The sequence below is a fragment of the Oncorhynchus nerka genome, linkage group LG9b, assembly GCF_034236695.1.
Source record: "Oncorhynchus nerka isolate Pitt River linkage group LG9b, Oner_Uvic_2.0, whole genome shotgun sequence".
Taxonomy (NCBI): Eukaryota; Metazoa; Chordata; class Actinopteri; order Salmoniformes; family Salmonidae; genus Oncorhynchus; species Oncorhynchus nerka.
In genome coordinates, this window is record NC_088424.1 from 29,370,730 (window position 1) to 29,397,013 (window position 26,284).

Sequence of the window (26,284 nt, forward strand, 5' to 3'; positions counted from 1 at the left end):
GAGTTTGTAGCTGTTGTGGTCTTTTGTGCCAAGTTCCTGTTTGTTCCCTCCTGGTCTTGTGTTCTTCTTTCCTCTTAAACATTGCTTCCTATGCGCAAAGGGTGCTGAGGTCTGGGGAGGAGGTTGGCTGAGGCAGGTGGAGGTGTGAACACATTACCCCTCATCAATTTGGGACGTAGAGGCTGTGCCGTTGTTCTGGGGCCCTTGTTGGTCCCCGGTTTAACGGGGGGGGGGGGGGATGTGAAGACCTTCCCACTCTGTCTGCCGTATTCTCTTTGTTCTTGTTTCCTTATTAGGATGCGGGTGGGCGGAGTTGGGAGGGTCGTCAGCTACATGGGAAACACCTGGGCCCGGTGTGTCCCAGGATAAATAGACCTCTTCCACATTCATGGAAGAGACTCTCTCCATGCAGACACCTTTATAGATTTTGTTGTGTTTCTTGGTGGTTTGTTGGTTGTTTGCTTTAGCATCTTTCAACACCCTGCATTATCACATTCATGCATACAAAACACTCACACTACTGATTACACACACCATTGTATATTATACTTAGTTACTTATTTAATAAATATATATTTTGTTACTCCTTATCTCCATGTTGTCTCCCTTTTGTTCCGGGCTTTGAGCCGGTTCGTGACAGTCTGAATACTTTCCGAATGCACTGTAGGTAGTAGCACACAAGGACATTTTTCTGTTTCTAGCCAGATGTATAATGTTCCTGTTTTGACTAATTTAATAGTGGGTTAGGTCTGCTCTGTACCAAATTAGCATTCTCTCGCTCTCTCTGAAAACAGATTAGTGGATGAATAGAATTTAATGATTAAAAGTATTGCAAAATGTACAGACACAGGACAGGGCCAAGTAACCCTGCTAAAACCACATTCACATCCTGTACAGTTCGTATTCTCTTCCTATAAACACATGATAAACACTTGCAATTTCAGCAGCCTTACTTGGGCCACAAAATATAATTCAATTGGTCCAACATTTGGCTTTAAAAAAAAATGGAATTGGATCATTAAACTAAATCAACGTTACACCAACAAAACAAGTGATAATACGTACGCATCTTTTTCATTTCTTATGAAAAGGCTGTCCCTAGTTCATGATATAGGCCTACAGTTCTGTGCCATATCAAAGTAGTGTTCACTTCTCTCCCTCTGATCTCTGCCTGCGTATCAGGTCAGCATACAGCCCTCCTTTGCTCAGCAATTCCGTGTGAGTTCCAGCCTAGGAAGAGACAAGACAAAAACTATACAACCAAGCATTTGTAGTTAAATTGACATTACATCATTACGTGTTGTGATGCTCTTTAAAAAACTTTACGATTATTACTTTAATGACAAGAAAACGTGTCTGGAAAAAACACCAATGGGACAGAGGACAATAGACATCCCTCTCTTCCTTCAGTGCTTTAGCCGCTCCCTCACCTCTACAATGCGTCCATTGCTCATGACACAGATGAGGTCTGCCCTCTGGATGGTGCTGAGTCTGTGGGCGATGATGAGCACAGTGCGTCCTGTGGTGGCCCGGTCCAGAGCCTCTTGCACCACCCGCTCTGACTCTGCGTCCAGTGCACTGGTGGCCTCGTCCAGGACCAGGATGCTGGGGTTCTTGATCAGGGCGCGGGCAATGGCAATACGCTGCTTCTGGCCCCCTGACATAGCCACTCCTCGCTCACCTGTGTGTCCACAGAGGTACAATATTCAGTAAAAGCACTTATTATAATGCAATTAGTACTACTTATGTTAAAAAGTATTTAAGTACATTTGATTTGAATATGTGTGTCTGGGATTTATTAGAGTGGTATAGACTAGTAATAAATCAGAGGATGTTAGAACTGGGCCATTCACAAAAAAATATGTTTTTTTCTCAAATATGTGCTGTCACTTACCAACCACAGTGTTGTATCCATCTGGAAAGCCTGTGATAAAGCGGTGGGCGTTGGCCTGCTTGGCAGCATTGATGACCTCAGCATCAGTGGCCTCCGGCTTTCCAAAGCGAATGTTCTCCATCACGGAGGAGCCAAACAGCACAGGCTCCTACACGCAGGGGTGGGTTCTGAATTGTTAATAACAAAGTAACATTGCTATCACTGTTATTATGGCAAAAATCACACAAGAAGGCTGTTTCTTACGGAGGACAATAACCAAATCTGAAGCAGTTCTGAAAGAAGATCCTAGAACATCCTTATGCACTAGAAAACAGAATGATTATTCTAGAACATTTACCTGATTGATAAATCCAATGACTTGTCCTCTGAGCCAGGATGGATCCAGTGTCCGGATATCCAGACCATCCAACATGATCACACCACTGCTGGGGTCATAGAAACGCTCCAACAAGGAGGCCACTGTGGACTTCCCTGCAGTGCAGGAGAACCATAACCGACACATCATTTTCATAAATATTTCATTATGTTTATGTAATCAGACTAATTGAGAACTTGTATCCATGGGAACGCATGGAACATTACCTCCTCCGGACTCTCCAACGATTGCGACAGTCTTACAGGGGGGGATGATGAGGTTGAAGTTCTTTAGGATCCGTTGGCCAGGTCTCGTTGGGTAACTGTGGAAAAACAAATACAAAAAATGTCACTTACTGATATATATCATTTGTATGTGTTTGTGTGTGTCTTTTTGTTAATTTTCTCTTTCTGATGTGGTCATGCCTGAAAGTAATGTTCATGAAGTCCACCCGTCCTGTCAGAGATTTGTAAGGAATGCGGCCTCCTCCCGAAAGTGGAATGGTAGGCTCCAAAGACAGGTACTCAAAAACACGGGCTCCAGAGCTGAGGCCTCTGACCATCTGCAAAACATGGTAGGTTCTAATTTCTTATTGCCATATCAACTGATCACCTTGTGAAACCTGAAACTCTACATTGATAGCAATGTATTTCTGACTTCTTCTATACGTCAAGTCTTTACTCACTTGGCCAAACAGGATAGAGATGCTGGCCAAAGACCTAAGAAAAATAACCGAAGGAAAGGTCAAATCCAATTTGTTATTCACCTAACGTTCATTGAACACTTCCATTTGATAATGCAAGCATTTGGCACGTTACAGTGTGAGAGATTAGCTTAAGTGTTATCTTTGCTAACAACAAATATTTTACCTCTGCACTGTCTGTGAAGCCACCAGGAAAGACATGAGGTCACCTGGAGACATTTCATCACCTGCCATCAATGACCCACCAGCGAAGATGGTGCCTAAAACAATGCCTGCAAGAAAAGAAACCATGTAACAGATAAGCAATGGCATACTTAAATAAATAGCAAGTTCAATCCACTATTCATGATAAAAGGAACTCACAGTTCAGGACGATATTTGACATTCCTTGGAAAACAGCTATCCCTGAGCCTAGAGATTCATTCATCTCACATGATTTGTCCACTTCCCAGGCATATAACCTGCAAAACACAGACAAATAGTTACATTCTTTCACACAATCCCTCTAATAAGGGGTGAAATTAGGAATGCTTTGAAAGACAATTGTGACTTTATTATAAGGCAGGTCTGATAATATTGTCTGATCTGGACTATAATAGACTGTCACTCACTGCATCTCTCGCTCCTCCATGGCGAATGCTTTCACTGTCCTCACATTGCCAAGGGCCTCGTCTGCCACCCCTGTTGCTTTCGACACCTACACACCCACAACAATACACATACTGTATATCAGTCTAGACACAGACAGACGCCAATGCTCAGCACACACCATTCTCCATGCTGTAGTTCTGATAAACTCAGTAGAATGCTTTCTCAGTTGAGACTTTTATCTAGTTCTCTAATGTGTTTCAGATAGTGAATGAGTCAGAATGAGTGATGATGTCACCTGTTCCTGAGCCAATCGGGACAGCCTGCGAAGGAATGAGCCAATCAGAGCTCCTGCCCCCACCAGACAGGGAAGTATCACCACTGTCATACCAGTGAGTTTAGGGGAGATGACATAGAGGGACACGAAACAGCCAACCGTCTGTGTTACACTCCGCAGGCCCTGTAGATATGAGTAATTGAGGCAATATCATTAGATTTCGATCTTGTGAACTGTCTCTAGATGGGAGCAACAGCTAATTAATAAATTATACTGAAAAGTTATGGCAATATGTAATAGGTTAGTGCATAGGGAACCACAATGGAAATAAGCTTTATTGTGTTTTTATCCTAGATCATTTTGAATGCATGTTGTCTTCGGCTGGAGCAGCCTACTACTTTTAATTATCCAATAAATTCATATGTACGCAGCCATACCTGAGAGACGACCAGCTTGAAGGAAGACTTGAACTCCTGAATATCAGCAGTCAAACGGTTCACCAGCATGCCAGTTTTGTTGGAATCAAAGAAGGCTACATCTTGCCTGAAACAAAAATGCCAAGTCTTGTGTTAGCAAGAGTAAAAGTTGGACAGTGGATAGCAGGTCTAGTGACATCTAGTCAGTCACTCTACTCTCTGTCTTGGAACTGGTCTATTCTACCTCTTGTTGCTTTCAATATATATTACTGCAACTGGGTGTATACCTGAGTAAAGATTGGAAAAGAGTCTTTCTCATGTCTGCTGCTACTCGCTCCCCTACCCTGGAAAGCAGGATGATGTAACCAGTCGTGAGCAGACCCTGAAGCCAGGAAAGAGATTTCATGACTATATTGTTTTTCTATGTATTCCACAGAAGTAGATTTTTCAATCTACATTTAAATTAAATCATTGACAATGACTTTTTTGACAAACAACTTACTTGTAGACCATACAATCCCAGCAACTTCAGAGCAGGTCCCCTCATCTCTCTCATGTAATTCCCAGTATGTTCTCTCATGTAGCGTGCCACTATGTTCACCAGATCGCCCAACATCAGGGGAATTTGAATATTCAAGATGGCAGCACCAAAAGCAAGCTGCAAAAAAAACATGATTGGTCTGAAATATCTCAGCATTCCAATACAATTAAAACACCACTGGAGTTTAGCCAACATGTTACTGTCTAAACAGTAGATTGTCCAGTAGTGTTAAGTTATGTTGCTCACCACAACAGCACCAAGAAGGGCAAAAAGCTGGGGTTTGACAAACTCCCACAGGATATGCCAGTCGAACTCAGGCTCAGTTTCTTTGGCTTGAAGCTCTAGTAGAACATTGTTATTCACATCTGCCTGGCAATATGCTACACTACCAAGTACTTGAGCAGAGATGGTGAGAACCACTGGCCCCAAGATGAACTTCAGGGCCCCCCCTGGTGGTTTTGACATCCAGCAGGCAGATTGGCGAACTGCTGCTTGAGCCAGACCCCAGATACGCCCAGCAGCATTACTTGGCTGTCCAGAGGAGTTGCCTGCATTGGCCAATTGTGTTGTGTATAGCTGTGATCTGAAACGAAAACAAAACAAACAAACAATATAACAAGCTGTACTGTTTGTAGTGTGATCTGTATTATACAAGTTTGAGAGACATGCACAACATGAGCTTAACAACTAATAATAACTATGTGGTGGGCTTTTCACTCAATGTATTGTTAAAATTGTGACAAAAAAAGTTACAAAAGGCATGACACTTCTGGATGGTCCATTCCATTAAAATCACTTTACTGAACAGTGAACAACACTACTTACAACTTTGGGACAGAGCTGAACTAATATTGTTTTCATACGGAATCATATTAGCTAGTGCAAAGTCTAAGGTCTGTAACTATAGTAGTTGTCTGATCAGCTGACTACCGGCATAAGCCAACTAGAACGTTGTCCTACCGTGGTTGTCTCCATAAACCGTGAGTTCTATTCAAATGCGAGTAGAGGGGGCGCAACGGTGCAGTTGTGCTGACTCTATTACAAAGTAAGTGAAACATATTTAGACGTTTTCACGGAAATGTAACAAAATTCAAAGAATCTGAGCGCTTAACTCAGAAGGGTACAAGGAACAACATGTAGGCTGCCATGTTGACACTATCCCAGAATGCATCTCATTGGCACAGTAAATGGGTTCATGCTTAATGCCAATAACAAAACACGCATTTTGATCGCTAAAAACAATGTTAAAAGGCTACAACATGAATATTTATTCATTATCATTGGCAAGGATTATCTCTGTCATTGGGAAAAAGAAGAAAAAAAAGACACTCGTCTCGCGGAAGTGACGATAGTTAAAATTAAGTGACGTCAAATTGTGTTTTGTTGACATATGTTTGTGAAAGACAAAACAGTGGAAGCCCACGAATGATCTCTAGCTATTTAGCTGGCCAGCTACTGTTAGTTAGGTTGTTAGCAACCATTAATATCTATTAGTTAAATATATAATATTGGTTATTCCAATAGCTCGACAAATAACGTTGAAGTCCAGGCCATTTGAATTTAGAATTCTGCGAATGGACCGTGAAGGGAACAATAACGTTAATAGCAGTACATCAAGGCAAGGATAAACGAGTAACGTTAACTGACTGGCAAGCAAGAAAATAAGCTGATCGAGGTAAGAACAGTTAGCTACCTTGCTAGATAGTTAGCTACTTGGTAGTTTGTTGCTGCCTTTGTTGGTGTTAGGTAACGTTAACCATTCAACGTCACATTGTAATGCTACGTATCTAACTAACGTTAACTAGCATAATAGCTACCTACAGCAGTAAGCTGTCCCCAGCTGTCTGATTTCGCTTTAGCGAATGTTAGCTAACTAACGTTAGTTATCTGTATAATGACTGGTTGGTTGTTGACAACAAGTAACCAACATTTCACAATATTTAGTCAATCTAACTAACGTTAGCTATGTAACGTTATGCCTATTTCTGTTAGCTAGCCAACGTTACCTGTCACACTGTCGTGAACACGACTGCTAGCTAACGTTAGCACGTTAGATTCCAAGAAAGGCAAGAATGCATATAAAACCAAATAGACCAGATACTTTAAATCTAACGTTACACTTACTTGGTTATCTAACTCTCCAGTTGAATGTTGTTGACAGCTCATCTTGCTGTGAATTGTCTCACACAGCTGACATCATCTATGTAGTGTGTGTTCACTGTGTCTGACACTCGTCGTTGATGAATGCTGCTCTTTCCAATCCACACCACAATAACACTGTGTGTGTTCCCAACTTGCCTACTGGAGGAGGAACAGTGGAGAATGTGAAGGACAATGGCGAACTTTGAAGCTTACCAGGAGTACCAGCGGATTGATGACTTTGAGGAGGACTCACCTCCCGGGGAGGAGGACCTATTAGTGCACGTGCCAGAGGGCCTGAGTGGTACTGTACTGGTTATATTATAACGTAATATATATTGTTCTATCAGGGATAGACATAAAGGCTATGTTATGGTATAATATGATTTGGTGTGATAATGTGATTCCTTGTAATGAATGACACACTACTACTATTTCCTATAAGCCCAGGCTCTAGATTCACTGACAGTTGTTGTTTTCTTCAAATCATACCTGATTACTACTGTTATTGCTGTTTTGTTGAACAAAAGTAATGGTTTCATTAAGTCTCAATGTTACTTTTATTCCCACCCCTAATTTGCAGACTCATGGCACCATATCAAGAATCTGGACAACTTCTTTACAAGAATATCCTTTTAAGGCATGTTTGTGATAAACATGTTTCTCTGGCATTATACAGTACCAGTCAAAAGTTTGGACACCTACTCATTCAAGGGTTTTTCTTTGTTTCAAAAATGTTTTACATTGTAGAATAATAGTGAAGAGATCAAAACTATGAAATGACACATGGAATACTGTAGTAAACAAAAAAGTGCTAAAGTCCAAATATATTTTAGATTCTTCAAAGTAGCCACCCTTTACTTTGATGACAGCTTTGCACACTCTTGGTATTCTCTCAGCCTGCTTCACCTGGAATGCTTTTCCAACGGTCTTGAAGGAGTTCCCACATACTTGTTGGCTGCTTTTCCTTCACTCTGCAGTCCAACTCATCCCAAACCATCTTAGTTGGGATGAGGTCAGGTGATTGTGGAGGCCAGGTCATCTGATGCAGTGTAACAGTTTAGCTTCCGTCCCTCTCCTTGCTCCTACCTGGGCTCGAACCAGGGACCCTCTGCACACATCGACAACAGCCACCCTCAAAGCATCATTACCCATCACTCCACAAAAGCCGCGGCCCTTGCGGAGCAAGGGGAACAACTACTTCAAGGTCTCAGTGCGAGTGACGTCACCGATTGAAACGCTATTAGCGCACTCCCTGCTAACTAGCTAGCCATTTCACATCGGTTACAGCAGCACTCCATCAATCTCCTTCTTGGTCAAATAGCCCTTACACAGCGTGAATATGTATTGGGTCATTGTCCTGTTGAAAAACAAATGATAGTCCTACTATGTGTAAACCAGATGGGATGGTGTATCGCAGCAGAATGCTGTGGTAGCCATGCTGGTTACGTGTGCCTTGAATTCTAAATAAGTTACAGACAGTGTCACCTGCAAAGCACCATCACACCTCCTCGTCCATGCTTCACGGTGGTAACCACACATGTGGAGATCTGCAAAGCACCATCACAACTCCTCCTCCATGCTTCACGGTGGGAACCACACATGTGGAGATCGTCCGTTCACCTACTCTGCATCTCACAAAGACATGGCGGTTGCACCCAAAATTCTCAAATTTGGACTCATCAGACCAAAGGACAGATTTCCAACGGTCTAATGTCCATTGCTTGTGTTTCTTGGCCCAAGCAAGTCTCTTCTTCTTCTTTTGGTGTCCTTTAGTAGTGGTTTCTTCACAGCAATTTGACCATGAAGGCCTGATTCATGCAGTCTCCTCTGAACAGCTGATGTTGAGATGTCTGTTACTTGAACTTTGTCAAGCATTTATTTGGGCTGCAATTTCGAAGGCTGGTAACTCTAATGAAATTATTTTCCGCAGCAGAGGTAACTCTGGGTGTTCCTTTCCTGTGGCGGTCCTCATGAGAGCCAGTTTCACAGTGCTTGATGGTTTTTGCGACTGCACTTGAGAAACTTTCAAAGGTCTTGACATACCTTCATGTCTTAAAGTAATGATGGACTGTCCTGTCTCTTTGCTTATTTGAGCTGTTCTTGCCATAATATGGACTTGGTCTTTTACCAAATAGGGCTATCTTCTGTATACCACCCCTACCTTGTCACAATACAACTGATTGGCTCAAACCCATTAAGAAGGAAAGAAATTCCACAAACTATCTTTTAACAAGGCACAGCTGTTAATTGAAACACATTCCAGGTGACTACCTCATGAAGCTGGTTGAGAGAATGCCAAGAGTGCAAGCTGTCATCAAGTCAAAGGGTACTTTGAAGAATCTTAAATATAAAATATATTTAGAATTTTTTGGTTACTACATGATTCCATATATGTTAAGTCATAGTTTTGATGTCTTCACTATTATTCTACAATGTAGAATAGTCAAATTAAAGAAAAACCCTTGAATGAGTAGGTGCATCCAAAGTTTTGACTGGTATTGTGTATTGTAGCTTATTGTTATGTAAATAAGCATTACTTTCAGTATGATGTTTAAAATTGCAGCTTTATCATGTCTGTTATCATTATTATAACCTAACAATCTAATTTAGGAAGGAGCCATTTTAAACACCGCTTTGACATGAATAGGATTCTGACAGTACGATGTGGCTGTAAATCAATGCAACTCGTGATGCACAGTGACTTTAAATAAGAGACTTGCCTCAGGAGAACGACTTTCAATTATGTGTGTCCTTCCAGAACGTCCTCTGTACTTTAATGATATTGATGCCATACTGGTTCACTTTACGTTGCTTTGTTGTGGTTTTGTTTCTCTGTAATGGATGTATTAAGTCTACTTAAAAAAAAACTACATCACGGTTATTATTTGATTAGCCATCAACGATTACTTCAAGAGTGGTTGTTTTGTAGGCTATGACAACAAAAAAACACTTGACTCTGTTTTCCTTAACTCAAATTTCCACATCTATCAGTTTCATCAGAAAAATGGCTTTGCTTGTATGATGTTATCAGAGTTCTTTGAACTTTTGTAAGTATATCCATTTATTTACCAACCTTATGTTAATCTAAGATTGTTTCAACTTTTTAGACAATATTCAAAGTTTATATCGGCTAATGTTTAACCCCAACATCTCAAACTCCTTATTGCAGTCAGTTCCTGTTTGTGGTCACTTTCACAACATTCCTCTTCAACTGTGTGGAGTATGATATACTGTTTGCCAACCGGGCAGTGAACCACACAGGACCTGGCCAGAACCCCCTGGACAGGAACAAGGTCTCTCTGCCTGATGCCATCCTACCAAGCCAGCAGTGCACTGAGAGGTAGGTCAATCAGCATTGGCTTAATAGATGGATTGGTAGCCTATATAGGCATGGATGGCTATAAGAATATGTAGTTGAGGTAGAAATAGTTGTCCTTGTTGCCAGTTCAGTTTTATTGTTTTTGTACATGATCCCTCAGAAACAAATCTGAGTGCTTGACTGCATAGATAAATTGGGTGGTTTTCTTACCACTACAACGCCTCTCCCCCATGTGACCTACTTGTTATGTGTATTTACTGACATGTATGTGTAACTGATAGATGCCCACACACACTACTTGTTAATGTTTTTACATGTATGTCAATTGTAAAGTATTTTGTGTGTAATGTCTTATTCGTTATATGTCGGACCTCAGTAAGACTAGCTGTCACTAATGGGGATCCCAAAATCACTGCTAATGCCAGAATGTAAATCCTTCTTCATGACATTGGGTATTTTATTCTCTTGTGACTAGACATAATTATACCAGGGTATACGTCTCAGAGCCTGCAGAACTTCATCAGGCCTGAAAAGGGGATTTCCAGCAAAATGTAATGATGACCAGCAATTCTGAGGCTAATGTTTGCTTATTGGGTTGTGTCAGATGAGGTTTTACTGTAAGACATGCTCACATTCATAGAGATACACTGTGGAGCGCAGAGCTCTGGCCTACTTTCACATTGCCTGTGGGTTATACTTCCACTCAGAACATTATGATGAAGAAATCATTTTCTTGTTTATCAGAGATGCTAATTGCGATATGAGCTCTTTTGAGTGGTGAAGTCTTATCATTGTCATTTTCTATTATCTAATTGGAAGTTGACATTAATTTAATTAATTTGGAGTGCTATTGGCATGTAAGTCTAATTGTGTTCAATGGACTGAGGGAGGGCTGCTGTTTTAATTAAATTTGATCCAAAGTTATTTTAGTTAGCCTTGTGTGCTGTGAACTAGGTGAACCCTTGTGTTGAAGAGCTTAGTTAGTTAGACCTACCGAGCAAAGGCTTTGGTAGTCATGACTTCTCTGTCAGACAAATCTGAAATATGAATTAAGTTCCCTGCAAATACATTTGAATGGTTTATTTCAAAATACTAAATCATCCGCATAGCCTCGGCCTAAAACACTTGGAAACATGAGGCAAGTTGCAACACCGTCAGCCTGTAGTTGATGACAGGTTCTTGAAGCAGGTTATTTGTGTATCAGTGCACTGTGTTCAGATTAATACCAGGGAAAACAATGTAATGGATAGCCCCGACATGGTAAGTCTCACACAGGGACATCTCACTGAGTAGCTGAAAGGAGTCACTCTTGAGGTCTGGGCAGGCAGTCTGTGGACCCCATGACACACCCAAGCTCTGCTGCTAGACCCAGTCCCCTCCACCCCCACCACAGCCACATTTCTTTCCAATATGGATAAACAAGCTTTCCTGTTTTCATATCATTAATCTGGTTCTGCACACAAACACAATCTTAGGCTGCCCCCCCGAATCCCTTCTCTAAGAACCCTCCATGACTGAATGGGTGTTTAGACGAAGATGATGACACACCACTGCTAGGAATTCTAATCGAGGAACAGCATGTCCCATCATTTAAAACCACAGACTTTGCCTGCTCTCCCATCCTCCCCCTAACTCCTCTCTATTTTAACATTTGAATTGGTCTGGAAATGAAAAAGATGTCACACAAATTCAAAAGTAGCCTAACTTTGTCACGTTGTTTGTTTTAGTTTTTTAAACTTCCAAATTAAACTCCTGAATGTATGTTTATGTTCATTGTTCATTCTCCTGAATATGTTTACCAGGGTGGTTACCTAGATCAGGGGTTCCCAAACTTCCAGCATTAGGGAACCCCCCCCCCACTAATGATGCACTAATGAACAACATACATTACACTATAAGGTTGGTTCAGGTCACCTGTGAGGAGTCTTAAACTAACAGATTTATAAGGCTCCTTTACTCTCATTTGTAGATAGTTAGTTATGGTCATACATCAATGGTGCAAATAAATAATTTTGACCTTCTATGCATGGCCTGCATCATCATCCAAAGGGGTATAGTAGTAGGTGCCAGGTGCACCTGTTTGACTGTGTCAAGAACTGCAACGCTGCTGGGTTTTTCACGCTCAACAGTTTCCCTTGTGTATCAGGAATGGTCCATCACCCAAAGGACATCCAGCCAACTTGACACAACTGTGAGAAGCATTGGAGTCAACATGGGCCAGCATCCCTGTGGGACGCTTTCAACACCTTGTAGAGTCCACGCCTCGACGAATTGAGGCTGTTCTGAGGGCAAAAGAGGGGTGCAACTCAATATTAGGAAGGTGTTCCTAATGTTTAATACCCTCTATACACATGCAGTTTCCATTCATTGAAATTAACCATTAATGTCAAACAGAGATTAAAAATATGAATTATTTCATCCCTTCTTTTCCCCAGGATCCAGGAGAACAGTTGGATCATCTTCCTGCTCATCATGGCGACCATCTTCTGGGTCTACCGGATGATCAAGGTCTTCTGCAACATCCTCAGCTACTGGGAGATACGCCAGTTCTACATCAAAGCACTGAAGATCAGCATGGTAAGGCTTTTTTTATGTCCACCTTAAAGGTTTCAGTGACCAGGAATAACACATTAAGGGATAATTGACCCTATTTTACGTTTGATCCTACAGTCTCATGAAACAGTGGTATGCTGATTTTTCAGACCATTTTAGCTTACTGTAGTTGTCAGTTTTCTTGGAATCCATTGATTTCAAAAGATATAAAGAAAAATGTTTGTTATACCCACCCAGCTTACCTGCAAGTAGGTATCCCTCATATCAGGGTACAAAGTCTGAACACCTTTGACCTCTCCCCTTTCCAGGACGAGCTGTGTAACTTCACATGGCAGGAGGTCCAGGACCGTCTGATCAGCCTGCAGCGGGAGCAGCAGATGTGTATCCACAAGAAGGAGCTAACTGAGCTGGACATCTACCACCGCATCCTGCGATTCAAGAACTACATGGTGGCCATGGTCAATAAGTCACTGTTACCTGTACAGCTTCAGCTCCCCCTTCTGGGAAACCTGGTGTTCCTCACCCAGGGCCTCAAGTACAACTTTGAGCTGATTCTCTTCTGGGGTCCGGGGTCGCTGTTCCAGAACAAATGGAACCTGCACCCCAAGTACAAGCGAGCAGGGAACCGTCTGGAGCTGGCCCAGCAGCTGAGCCGGATCATTCTTCTACTAGGCGTGGCCAACCTGCTCCTCTGCCCCTTCATCCTGGTGTGGCAGGTGCTCTACGCCTTCTTCAGCTACACCGAGATCATCAGGAGGGAGCCAGGGAGTCTGGGAGCACGCCGCTGGTCTATGTTCGGCCGCCTCTACCTGCGCCACTTCAATGAGCTGGACCACGAGCTGCACGGCAGGCTAGGCCGCGGCTACAAGCCCATCTCCAAGTACATGAACTCGTTCACCTCGCCGCTCCTCACCGTGCTGGCCAAGAACGTGGCGTTCTTCTCGGGCTCTGTGCTGGCCGTGCTCATCGCACTGACCGTGTATGATGAGGATGTCTTGACCGTGCAGCACATCCTGACCGCCATCACCGTGCTGGGAGTGGTTATCACCATCACCAGGTAAGCCAGGGGACAGGGGGAATGGTGACCTCTCGGGATGATCTTGCAGTGATTTGTGGCTGTGTATCATTTGAAAAATGCGTTCCTTACCCCTTCCCATTGCAGAGTTGGTATGCAACACCTCCACCTTGATTCCACCATATTGTTGTCACCCCACCAGTTCTAACAGACAGTAATGAGCGAGGGAGCAGAAGGAAACATCTTTGTTAGAGAATATTTCAGCCTATGTTAAACCCCCAGACATACCAGTCTGTCCATAATCCATATAATATGTTGTGTGAAATAGAGAGATGATGTATGTGAATATGCCCTCCTCCTAGGTCCTTCATCCCAGACGAACACATGGTGTGGTGCCCGGAGCAGCTGCTGCAGTGTGTGCTTGCTCACATCCACTACATGCCAGACCACTGGAGGGGCAACGCCAACAAGAGCGAGACCCGGGACGAGGTGGCACAGCTGTTCCAGTACAAAGCGGTGGGTGAGAAGGGCCAGACAGTAAATAGAGACTGCTCATTGGCTGCAGCTTAGATAGAATGAAACTACTGAACTATTCAGAGTGTTCAAAACAGTAGGAACACCTTCCTAATATTAAGTTGCACCCCTTTTGCCCTCAGAACATCCTCAATTCGTCGAGGCATGGACTACAAGATGTCGAAAGCATTTCACAGGGATGCTGGCCCATGTTGACTCCAATGCTTCCCACTATTGTCAAGTTGGCTGGATGTCCTTTGGGTGGTGGACCATTTTTGATTCACACGGGAAACTGTTGAGCGTGAAAAACCCAGCAGCGTTGCAGTTCTTTACACAAACAGGTGCCTGGCACCTACTACCATACACTGTTCAAAAGTACTTAAATATTTTGTCTTACCCATTCACCTTCTGAATGGCACTAATACACAATCCATGTCTCAATGCTTAAAAATCCTTCTTTAACCTGTCTCCTCCCCTTCATATACACTGATTGAAATGGATTTAACAAGTGACATCTATAAGGAATCATAGCTTTCACCTGGATTCAGCTGGTCAGTGTATGACTTTATGACATACGATCTGAAATTGAAATGCTCTTGTAACTAGGGCTGTTGCGGTGTCCGTATTACCGCCACACTGGTAGTCATGAGTCATGAAGGCAGTCAAATTCCACATTACCGTTTAGTCACGGTAATTAGGCTTCTCCAAGCTCTGATTCTGCTGCGGGTCATTAGTAGCCTACCAAACTTGGTAACTGTCACTCTGACATCAATGCAAATGTAATCAAAAATCGAATCAAACACTTCGTGAGAGCTCATATTGTGCAACATTTCTATAGGCTATGCAATTGTGGAAGAAAACAGTGATGGCCGCTAATAGAAATAGGAGGATCCTATTAGCTTTCTATAGGCTAAGCCTACTATATTTCTCAACTTTCCTAATATTAAGCTCATTGCTTCTCTTTAAAACTGGAATATAGCCTACCTGGCTGGCATGAAAATGAACCATGGGAAAAAGCATCCTCCATTCGCTATTTAAGTACGTAGATGACATGTCTTTTTCCCCGCTGCCCCTGTTTCGATACAGGTGCATGATAATGGTCTCTTCTAAATCAAAACAAATGTCACCTATATATTATTTAGTATACACTACTGGTCAACCGTTTTAGAACACCCACTCATTCAAGGGTTTTTCTTTTCTTTTTACTATTTTCTATATTGTAGAATAATTGTGAAGACATCAAAACTATGAAATAACACATGTAGTAATCAAAAAGTGTTAAACAAATCAAAATATATTTGAGATTCTTTTAGCCACCCTTTGCCTTTGACAGCTTTGCACACTTGGCATTCTCTCAACCAGCTTCACCTGGAATGCTTTTCCAACAGTCTTGAAGGTGTTCCCACATATGCTGAGCACTTGTTGGCTGCTTTTCCTTCACTCTGCAGTCCCACTCATCCCAAACCATTTCAATTTGGTGGAGGTCAGGTGATTGTGGAGGCCAGGTCATCTGATGCAGCACTCCATCATTCTTCTTCTTGGTAAAATAGCCTTTAGACAGCCTGGAGGTGTGTTAGGTCATGGTCCCGTTGAAAAACAAATGATAGTCCCACTAAGCCCAAACCAGATGGGATGGTGTATCGCTGCAGAATGCTGTGGTAGCCGTGCTGGTTAACTGCCTTGAATGCTAAATAAATCAGACAGTGTCACCAGCAAAGCACCACCACACCGTAACACCTCCTCCTCCATGCTTTACAGTGAGAAATATACATGCAGAGATTGTCCACCTACTCTGTGTCTCTCAAAGACACGGCGGTTGGAACCAACATTCTCAAATTTGGCCCAAGCAAGTCTCTTTTTATTATTGGTGTCCTTAAGTAGTGGTTTCTTTGCAGCAATTTGACCATGAAGGCCTGATTCACACATTCTCCTCTGAACAGTTGATGTTGATATATCTGTTTTTATTTAACCTTTATTTAACTAGGCAAATCCTGTCTTCTAAATTAACTAGTGTAGCCCATAGCCATTTGGCATAGCCTCATCAGGACCTAACTTTTTATTTTTATTTAAACTTTATTTAACCAGGAAGGGCTCATTGAGATTTAAAAATCTATTTTTCAAGAGCGTCCTGGCCAAGATAGGCAGCACCAAGTCATTACAAAAATTACAGACAAACAACATGAAAAACTACAAGTAATCTAGTAAAAAAAATGTGGGTTTGTCTTAGGAACCTTAGTATTTCTAACAGAAACAACAGCACAATGGTCACTTAAACCATTACAAAAAAACACCAACCGCAGAATATTTATGTGGAACATTTGTCAATATCAAGTCAATCAGGGTAGATTTATCTGGGCATTTAAGATTTGGGCGAGTGGTTGAGTTAATCAACTGGGTAAGATTCATAGAATTACAAAACATTTTTAAATCATCAGACACCGGCTTTAACCATCACCAGTTGAGATCACCAATCAAGATCATTTCACTGCAAAGAAATGTAGACGTAAGGTGGTGCGTCAAATAAGAAAATGCATCACCGAGAGCAGAGGGGGGTCTATTACAGCCAATCACAGTTATAGAGAGCAGAGGGGGGTCTATAACAGCCAATCACAGTTATAGAGAGCAGAGGGGGGTCTATAACAGCCAATCACAGTTATAGAGAGACCCTTTGAAACCTCAATATTCAAAGCAATAAATTCCAACTGTTTACAAATAGTTTCAGACTTTGCCACACTTACAGGGAATTGAGATTTTACATATATAGCCACACCCCCACCTTTCTTAACTTGATCAGTGCGATAAATATTGTAACCACTTATACAAATATCCTTATCAAAAACAGACTTTCTGAGCCAGGTTTCAGAAAACACAATTACATCAGCATCAGTTGATTTAGCCCAAATCCTAACCCCATCAATTTTTGACAACAGGCTGCGTAAATTTAAATGAAAAATACCAAAACCAGATCTTGATTTAAAATCAGAGGGGGTTTGGAGACATTGCATATCAGGGCCAGGGTTAGGTTGCACGTTACCTGATATCAACAAAAGAAGAATAACTAGGCACCTCTGTTTAATAACCTTGCACGACTTCTCTTTTTTAAGAGACCTAATCCAAGCGAATTCTACAAATGAGTTTCCGGACAATACAAAACAGTCATTTAAAACCATTAGACTTTGGTAGTGACACATTCGTACTGTTCACATCATGCCACAAATACATAGACACATGGACGAGTGGACTGAGTGAAAAAGAGCGAGTTCCTGCAGACAAAATGTCTAATGGACAGGAGAGCACATTGTCAGATGTACTCACCCAGCGACAATGTTCGTTTTCTCCAGAGTTCAGTAAAGTCAGTGCACAAAGCAATACCACGAAAATTGTCATTTTCTCTGACAAATGTAAAAAATAGAGGCCAACAAAGGTAAGGGGAGAGAGGGACAGCGTGTATGTATGAGTCTGAATGTGAGTGTTTGCGCATGTGAGTAGATTGGGTGTTGAGGTCGATTGAGAGAACGGGTTGGGGATTGTTGAGCTGCCACTGACATCCAGGCGAAGAGCAAAAAGGAGCAGCTTGGACGAGACACTCCGCGGATGAAGGAGGAACTCAGGCCAGCCAGGCGAAGAGCAAAAAGGAGCAGCTTGGACGAGACACTCCGCGGATGAAGGAGGAACTCAGGCCAGCCAGGCGAAGAGCAAAAAGGAGCAGCTTGGACGAGCCGCTCCGCGGATGAAGGAGGAACTCAGGCCAGCCAGAGATAGGGTTACTTTGGTTAACTTCAAGTAATGAAGTGCCAAGTTGAGGAGGACCTGTGATCTTTACACCAGCAAAAACAAAAAAGTTTGCACTACACAACAAGGAAGTTACTCAACCATAAATAAATAGGTTATTAGTAGGTTAAAATGTACTAGTCACAGACAAACGACTTGACATCGTGCCATCTTGGATTTGCCGCAAAACATAAGGACAACTCAAGAGTATGCTCTGCTTTTCTTCTGAAATATACTTTATTTTTGAAATATCATGTTTCTTTAGACCTGTCTAAAATAAATCATAGATTTATTGTGAAGGTGTAGACTGTATTACATGGATTTATAATACTTTTTTTAATGGTGTGAAAGCCAGGAGATGTTAAATATGTTTATGTTAATTTATGGTCAATTACCATGAGACCAACAGTTATTTGCTTGACAATCACCGGCTGACTAAATTTCGTGACCACCACAGCCCTACTTGTAACACACATGTAAGGGTTTGCTGAAGATTTGATCAATGCCTAAACTAGTGCTTTAATTGTATTAACTTATTCTTGTACACTCCAATTCATATGACCTCACCATAATATTGTATGTCACTTTCCACACAGGAACTAATTCATCTTATGCCACTTTAATCATTTGTTTGGGGGACACAATGGAAAGTATTCAGACTTGATCAAAGTGCTTACTTTACTCGCAACTCTCTCATTAACAATCAGTGAATGACATAGGCTATGTAAAAAATTCAAGTTAAGGATGCAGATCTCAAGTCTGAAAAGCGCCAAATCCTCATTCAGTATTGTCTGTCTTTGTGTCTGTGTGTGTCTGTCTGTCTGTTTAGCTGTTTATCCTGGAGGAGCTGCTGAGCCCCATCGTCACGCCCTTCATTCTCATCTTCCTCCTGAGGAACAAGTCCCTGGACATCATCGACTTCTTCAGGAACTTCACTGTGGAGGTAGTTGGGGTCGGAGACATCTGCTCCTTCGCACAGATGGACATCCGTCGTCATGGAAACCCTCTGGTTAGTGCCTGTAATTTAGGGTATGGGAAAGGGACTTTGATATGGAAAGTATTGTCATTACTTTGTTGAAATGAAGATTCTCACTGCTGATTTTAGGTCAGTGATCACCAGGTCATCATTATTGCATCAGAAATTAATGTGAATGCGTCCTCTCCTGATATTAGTCACTTATGCATAGTTATTTTTATTTTTTGTTTATTTACCCTCTTTTTCTCCATAATTCCGTGATATCCAATTGCCATCCAATTACTATCTTGTCTCATCACTGCAACTCCCCAACGGGCTCAAGAGAGGCGAAGGTCGAGTTATGCTTCCTTCAAAACATGACCCGCCAAGCTGCACTTCTTACACCCGCTCGCTTAACCCAGAAGCCAGCTACACCAATGTGTCAGAGGAAACACCTATCAACTGACGACTGAAGTAAAACTGCAGGTGCCCGGCACGCAGTCACTTGAGCGCAATGAGCCAAGTAAAGCCCAACGGCCAAACCCTCCCCTAACCCGGACGACGCTGGGCCAGTTGTGCGCCGTCCTATGGGAGTCCCGATCACGGCCGGTTGTGACACAACCTGGAATGGAACCCCAGGCTATAGTGATGCCACAACACTGTGATGCAAAGGCTTAGACCGCTGCACCACTCGGGAGGCCCCATAGTAAAAAAAAATCAATATTGCATTGTTCCAGTGAGTAATTGTCACACGTTGTCTGTTTCAGTGGATGTCTGAGGGCCAGACGGAGGCGTCTGTGTACCAGCAGGCTGAGAACGGCAAGACTGAGCTGTCTCTGATGCACTTCACCATCAAGAACCCCCGTTGGCAGCCCCCCCAGGAGAGCTCAGTGTTCATCAGCCATCTAAAGGAGAAGGTGCACCAGGACGCCCAGGGAGGACCCCCCACCCAGCTGCTGCTCTCTGAGGCCCCGCTCTGCTCCTCACTGCTCTCCAACGGGTCCGGCAATGAAGTTAGTAACTACAGTAACTCCCCACATCCCCATGCAGCTAATTCATTGTCAGTCACAGTTAGTACACAGGTAGATTTTTGCCTCAACACTATAACGGCAACCAGACTCTGCTAGTCATTCAACTGTTTCATCCAACAATGATGTCAATGTATTGCAATTTGTCTAAGGTTTGTTATTGGATTACAGTATGTTGAGTTATATCTTGACAATTTGCTTGTATACTGCCCTCTGGGTTATGTTCTCCTGTCCAGCCTGACAACCTATTGGCAAGTGTCCTGGCCCACCCTGTGCTGACCGCGTCAGGCCTACCAGGCCGAGACCGCCGCTTCGTTCCTCCCAGCACGGCTGCCTCTGCCGCCGCCAGCGTCCTGGCCTCGCTATCCAGCTCCCACTCTCAGCTCCCCCACGCCAGCCGCTCCCGCTCGCATGTCCATCTGCCTTCCACCCACCCCGACAGCACCATGTACTGCAGTGACCGCACCATCATCGACAGGTAGGTAGACCGACACCATGCTCTGCAAACACACACTGCAAACACAACACTGTTGTCTAGGTTCATCCATAATGCAAAAGTGTTGATTGATTTGATACAGTACCTGCTTGTCGAAGGTGCATTATTGATTGAATATGAGGTTAGTTCATAGTCTGTGAATGAAGTGATGTACTTAGATGTTTTTTTTTAGACTTGCTGATAATAGCTTGTTTTTATTTCCTCAGCATGTCAGGGAGTGATTCTCGAATGAAGAGCACTACATTGCTATCAGAGTTTGCCTCGGCTGAGATGAGTCTCCATGCTATTTACATGCATGAGGTAGGTAACCTCGAAGAGGTGGCCTCAGGGTCCTTCTTTTCATTTACCTTTCTACACGCACACACACACACACACACCGAGTGTGTGACGTGTGTTCCACTCTGTCCTTAGGTCCACCAACAGAACTCACTCCCCCACCAGAGGACATTCGGCCAGTGGCAGAACCCAGTGCCAATGAGAGAGCTAAGCAGCAACGCTGGTACGAAACAGTCATTCATCTGTTTTTACTTACATAAGAACTTGGCTAACGTCAGATGGAGCGTGTTTGGTAGTTGATAGTTTTTAGCTTATGACATCCAGTTGTCCAACTGTCTATGTTCCGACCCTCTATCTACGCAATCAGGTTCTCAGACGCACAGCGTCCACACAGCAGTCAGCCTGTCTAATATGCCCACCTCGCTGCGTCTGGGAGGCTGGACGGAGGAAGAGGAGGGGGATGCAGAGGAAGAGGAAATCCTCAACAGTGGGTCGACTCCTAAACAGGACTCTAGGAGTAGCTATTGAAGTGCCTTAAATAAATGGGTTTGTTCCATCACATCTCTATTTCCTACACACGGACACTCCTCCATAATCTATAGGCTAATATTGTCAGAAAATTATCTTCTATCTAGTACTACTCTTTTTGCTTTTCTTAAATGTACAATATGTAGAAATAGCCCTGCCTTTTCCTGTTTTCTAAAATTCTAAAATGTTCGCCAGATTTCAGTTTGTGACATCAAGCAAATATAGAGAATTGTTGTACCATCTAAACCACTGTGAAATATCTTTATAGCCCAAAATATTAAATATCTTTATAGCCAAAAATATGAAATGGCTTTATAACCAAAAATATTTTTCAGCTGTTTGGAGCTGATGTACAAATCCGAATGTAAAAGAAGCAAAAATTAAACTTGTGGAGGGGAAACAGAAATATTGCGCATATAATGGATCTACTGCTTATCAGACTTGCTTTCAATGACTAAAATGTCTGTCTGAAAACAGTCGGGTCATACACAATTACATTATGGACCTTTAAAAAAAATATATCCCACAAGGGATGTGTGGCTGACTGTCTTTTCTCTTCTTTTGCAGTGTTTACACTTTCCTTTCTGGATGAACATTGTGGCCTTAGATGATCTTTTTGGAGTATAGGATAGATAGGACCTTTATGACGTCACACAGCACAGGCAGCTGGGGAACTCATTGGATAACCACTGTCTCCATGCCTCTCCTCCTATCACATCAGGAGGTTTTGTCGTCAGGGAAACCAACTGTATGTCTTCCGTCCCTCTCCATGTCATTGTTTTGTTATAGAATGTATTTACATCGCTCATAGAGGTGTGTGTGTGTGTGTGTGTGTGTGTGTGTGTGTGTGTGTGTGTGTGTGTGTGTGCGCGCACGCTTTGGGACTCTGGGAAAGAGTGGCATGCACAGCTAGGACACTTGCAAGGCAGGCTTGAGCATGGTACACAGCAAAACCTGTCACACTTTTGTTGCATATTCATGTTTTTTTATATATATATATATATATAAGTTTGATTTGTGCATTTGGGAGGTTTACAATATGGGTCTGGGTTCACTTTCTCATGGTGGAAATGGTGTCTTTCCTGGTGCTGAAGAGACTGGAGTGAAGGTGTATCATACTAGCTGCCTGACCATGTTCACTATATGAGGAAAGTTAAGTGCAAAATTCTACATTGGCATATTTGGCCCTTACTTATTGCTTGACATTTGTAAATACACTTTAGCGTCTTACCTCTATATGAATATTTAAGTTTAGTTGTTTTTAGTCCTTGGGGCAGTTTTAATCCTTGGGGAAGATGGAAAAGTACTGAAAACAGTGACATGAAGCAGGCTGCAACTATACTACTGCTACTACAGATAGGACCCCACTAGAAAATATGACAAAAGCCTACAGATGCGCTAGATTAATTAACCACAATTGTAAACAGGATAAAATCTCATTAAAAGCTGCTGTCTGATATAAATGGGCCCAATATTATTCTCTTTCTTTAATATCCTGGGTGACTCTAAGACAGGATTCAACATATAATAACTTGATTATTTTGTATCAAAGTATCTTCCATGTACAGTCTCCACTGGCAACAGGGGTGTTATACTTGACAAAGGTACATACATCAAGATGACATATTTGCAGAGGCAGTAACTACATTGTTGTGGGTAGGTATGAGAATAAGCTATGGAGGGTTGCATATTATGTACAGTAAATCAAGAAGTGTTGTTGTATACATTGATTTTGCATGTAGTGCTCAACATTTTGTTTACAAAACACTTTCCCCTATGTACACACAAGTGAACTTTATTATTATTTTGCAATTACAGCAATCAGATCTTGAGGGTTAAACCTGTTGGTTTTCTGTTCTACCTGATAGTTAATTGCACACACTTGGTGTCCACAGTCTAAATTAGTCCCTGATTAGAGGGTACAATGAAAAAATGCAGTGGAACTAACTTCGAAATCCAGAGTTGAGATTGAGGGTTATAGAGGATGATGTGAGCTGGCCAATCAGCGGTCTACTCACATTAATGTTTTTAATGACCGGTATACACCCACACCATTCTGTTGTTGGGGTATGCCCACACCATTCCAACACAGAATATCATTCTTTTTATAAAAATAATTTTACATTCTTCATTCAAAAACTGTGGAAGGAAAACAACTATTTCTCTCGTATTGTAATTCACTATATGTCATATTTCATAGAAATCTGGTAACTGGACAGTTACTTTAATATATTTCATTTAGTATTTATTGTTGAAAAATAATCTTTATACTAAATACATTCATACCAAATATGATTGGGATCTAATGTTAATAACGGAATGTCTTAACAGAAATCTTGAAGGCACCCATGTAAATCTAACTTGTTTTCCTTAATGTATGTCTCATACAACATTGAACAAAACTGATTTAAAAAAATATATATTTTTGTTGAATTGCCTTTGACAAAACATATTTGGATATGCAACTTTGAAATGAAACAATCCTTCATGTTGCTTGTTTCATCAGTACAGTACAACTCAAAGGAGAGCACACTTGTCTGCATGTAAATGCTGAATTCCCTAGAAATACGTGGCATGATGTATCATTGGTACTGTAGCCAGAACAGTTTATTGAAACATTATACTAAAGCTCCATTACTGCTACAATAAACTAGCCCACACCTATATGTATATCTCTGTATCCTCCACAACATTTTAGTCATTTAGCAGCTGCTCTTATCCAGAGTGACTTACAGTAGTGAGTGTATACATTTTTGTTTTGGTCCCCCGGTGGTAATCAAACCCACAACCCTGGCATTGCAAGCACCATGCTCTACCAACTGAGCCAAACAGGACCACTATTGTAAGACTAGAGAGTATATGTGTTTGACAACTTTTTCCCTTCATTTAGTTTTTTTCATTTGTGTTTTGAAGTGGTGTGGATGTAGACATCAACCTAACTATGCTAAGCTAACGTTGACTCAAAAGTTTTGCACTGATTTGAAAATAAAAATGATATTGCTAGAGACCTGCATCAAACTATATTTTCGATCAAGCCGAGGTCTCAAAGGAACAGTGAGTGGAACTCCCTTCCTGAATGGCCTCTCTCACTATATATAATAACCATATGTAGGATTGTTATCATCCATACCGTGGGCCTATCACAGACCTGGTTGTTGTTACCTCTGGTCAGCAAAAGTTCACCAATTAGTGGGGAATGTCTGTCAATGTTTTAAGTAACATTATAGGCCTAGTCAATGCCACATATGGTATTGCTGTTGGTGTTCCATTTGTTTTACTGATGTAATGAGTTTTAGGGGAGACGTGGTAGTTCATGAGTCTTGCCAGTTTCCATAGCTAGATTGCACTGCCTCTCCCTATCTTTTTTTATTTGATTATTTTGCTTTATTTTGAGCAGTGCTTTAGTTCTTATTAGAAACCATTGAAACCGTCAGAGCTCATTTTACTTTGTATTTTAGCAGCACATAATGTACAGTATTTTTTTTGGCAGGATTGTCATGTTTTGGCACCAAGTATACAGTGGGACTTGTATTCTAATATTGTTGATGAGTCCTGAGTAACATGAACTACAACAGACTGATATTTGACATCAAAGTAGTCAAATCACTTTCACCTGATGACAGAATTAATCTGATCAAAGTGTTTTGTTCTGTACTGTCCGCCTCCCCAGTCCAAAATAATCAGTTGGGGAGGGGAAATGTTCTATACCCTTTTCATTTATGTTTAATTATTATTTAATTCCATCCTTGAGGCTCCCCATTCAATATCATTGCTTCTTATTCACTACAAACCAGTCCCCCCCCCCCCCCCCCCCCCAAAAAAAACATGTTGACTGGTACAAGGTGCTACGTTTTCATATTCTTAGTGTTGAATAGAATTTGAGCCATCTATTCTTTGTTGCTTAGGTTTGTTCTTTTTGTTTGTTTTGTTTAATTTAAGAAACACTAGCTGAGAATGAACAATGCCAAAATAACTTGTTTTCAGCAAAGCTTTATCATACACATTGTATTTTGTTTTCTGTAACTGAATAGGCAAAGGAATTCTTATTGTGTGTATTTAATCATTGAAGTGTGTCCCAAGATCTAATGTACTTGATTTGAAATAAAACATGTAATATACATTCTGTTCTATGCATTTCTTGAGTTTCCTTGGCAATGTTTGCATTGGAACAAACTTTTCAAATACTGTAGTATTCCTGAACTGCCATGAAACATTTAATAAATAATGCATTGCACAGCCATTCTCTTTAAAAAAAAATATTTTGCAGTTTACTAGTGTGATAAACAAACTGGACATAACTAGTAATAATTAACATTCAACAATTGGCATATAAGAATGTGTATCAACCATTTTTAATTAAAACTAATTGCAAACAATTCAGAAGGTAAGAAAACAAAGTTATTGGCAGCATTTTAGAAAAAGAGCTAAATAAAAGTTGTTCAACCACCATAACTCAAAGTTCTTATTAAGTTTCTTTAACAGATCGGAAGAGTCATGGAGGTGCGATGGAGACACTTCTAGGGAGAAGAACTCTGCTGCCCCCCCCTGGAACCTTTTCTGCCCACCTTTAAGCCTCAATTTTCTGCTTCTTATCTGAATCTTCTGTTGCAATCATGAAAAATATGATGAAAATGTGTATAAAATATAATTAGATAATTACAAGAAGTGCATGTTCACTTCATCAAGAAACATGAACTTCAAACAAATAACATATGCATTTTTTGATAGAAGAGCAACTCTTCTGTCACTCACTTCATGGTTGTGTCTTATAAACTTCCAGTGCTCAGTAGCATCCCACTGGGCACACACTGGTTGTTCCCATGTCATTTCAATGAAATTATGTTGAACCAACGTGGAATAGATATTGAATTTATGTCTGTGCCCAATGGGCCACCTGCATAGCATGTTAACCTA

The 26,284-nt window shown here is 41.6% G+C and overlaps 2 protein-coding genes across 4 annotated transcripts; one reads left to right on the forward strand and one right to left on the reverse strand.

The window, feature by feature from the left end:
- Nucleotides 1-795: 795 nt before the first annotated feature.
- Nucleotides 796-5,959, reverse strand: abcb8 (ATP-binding cassette, sub-family B (MDR/TAP), member 8). Of its 2 annotated transcripts, XM_029642919.2 has the most exons (16): nucleotides 5,735-5,957; nucleotides 5,021-5,357; nucleotides 4,736-4,891; nucleotides 4,521-4,615; nucleotides 4,255-4,360; nucleotides 3,839-4,000; nucleotides 3,564-3,649; nucleotides 3,316-3,413; nucleotides 3,119-3,224; nucleotides 2,935-2,968; nucleotides 2,675-2,811; nucleotides 2,477-2,571; nucleotides 2,232-2,365; nucleotides 1,895-2,042; nucleotides 1,431-1,681; nucleotides 796-1,230 (listed from the first exon to the last, which is right to left on the reverse strand). In XM_029642919.2, the coding sequence occupies exons 1-16, from the start codon at nucleotides 5,830-5,832 to the stop codon at nucleotides 1,147-1,149; spliced, it is 2,127 nt and encodes a 708-aa protein (XP_029498779.1). In that variant the 5' UTR covers nucleotides 5,833-5,957; the 3' UTR covers nucleotides 796-1,146. The 2 variants fall into 2 exon arrangements, with proteins under 2 accessions (XP_029498779.1, XP_064869566.1); XM_065013494.1 differs by lacking the exons at nucleotides 796-1,230; nucleotides 1,431-1,681 and having other exon boundaries at nucleotides 1,896-2,061; nucleotides 5,735-5,959.
- Nucleotides 5,932-25,490, forward strand: atg9b (autophagy related 9B). 2 transcript variants are annotated; one of them, XM_029642918.2, is made up of 15 exons: nucleotides 5,932-6,449; nucleotides 6,965-7,217; nucleotides 7,497-7,540; nucleotides 9,899-9,963; nucleotides 10,086-10,256; nucleotides 12,671-12,812; nucleotides 13,097-13,845; nucleotides 14,166-14,319; nucleotides 18,917-19,096; nucleotides 19,810-20,055; nucleotides 20,307-20,548; nucleotides 20,773-20,866; nucleotides 20,978-21,065; nucleotides 21,210-21,388; nucleotides 21,938-25,490. In XM_029642918.2, exons 2-14 carry the CDS (start codon nucleotides 7,109-7,111, stop codon nucleotides 21,368-21,370), a joined length of 2,445 nt encoding a protein of 814 aa, XP_029498778.1. In that variant the 5' UTR covers nucleotides 5,932-6,449; nucleotides 6,965-7,108; the 3' UTR covers nucleotides 21,371-21,388; nucleotides 21,938-25,490. The 2 variants fall into 2 exon arrangements, with proteins under 2 accessions (XP_029498778.1, XP_029498777.1); XM_029642917.2 differs by having other exon boundaries at nucleotides 7,082-7,217.
- Nucleotides 25,491-26,284: the final 794 nt, after the last annotated feature.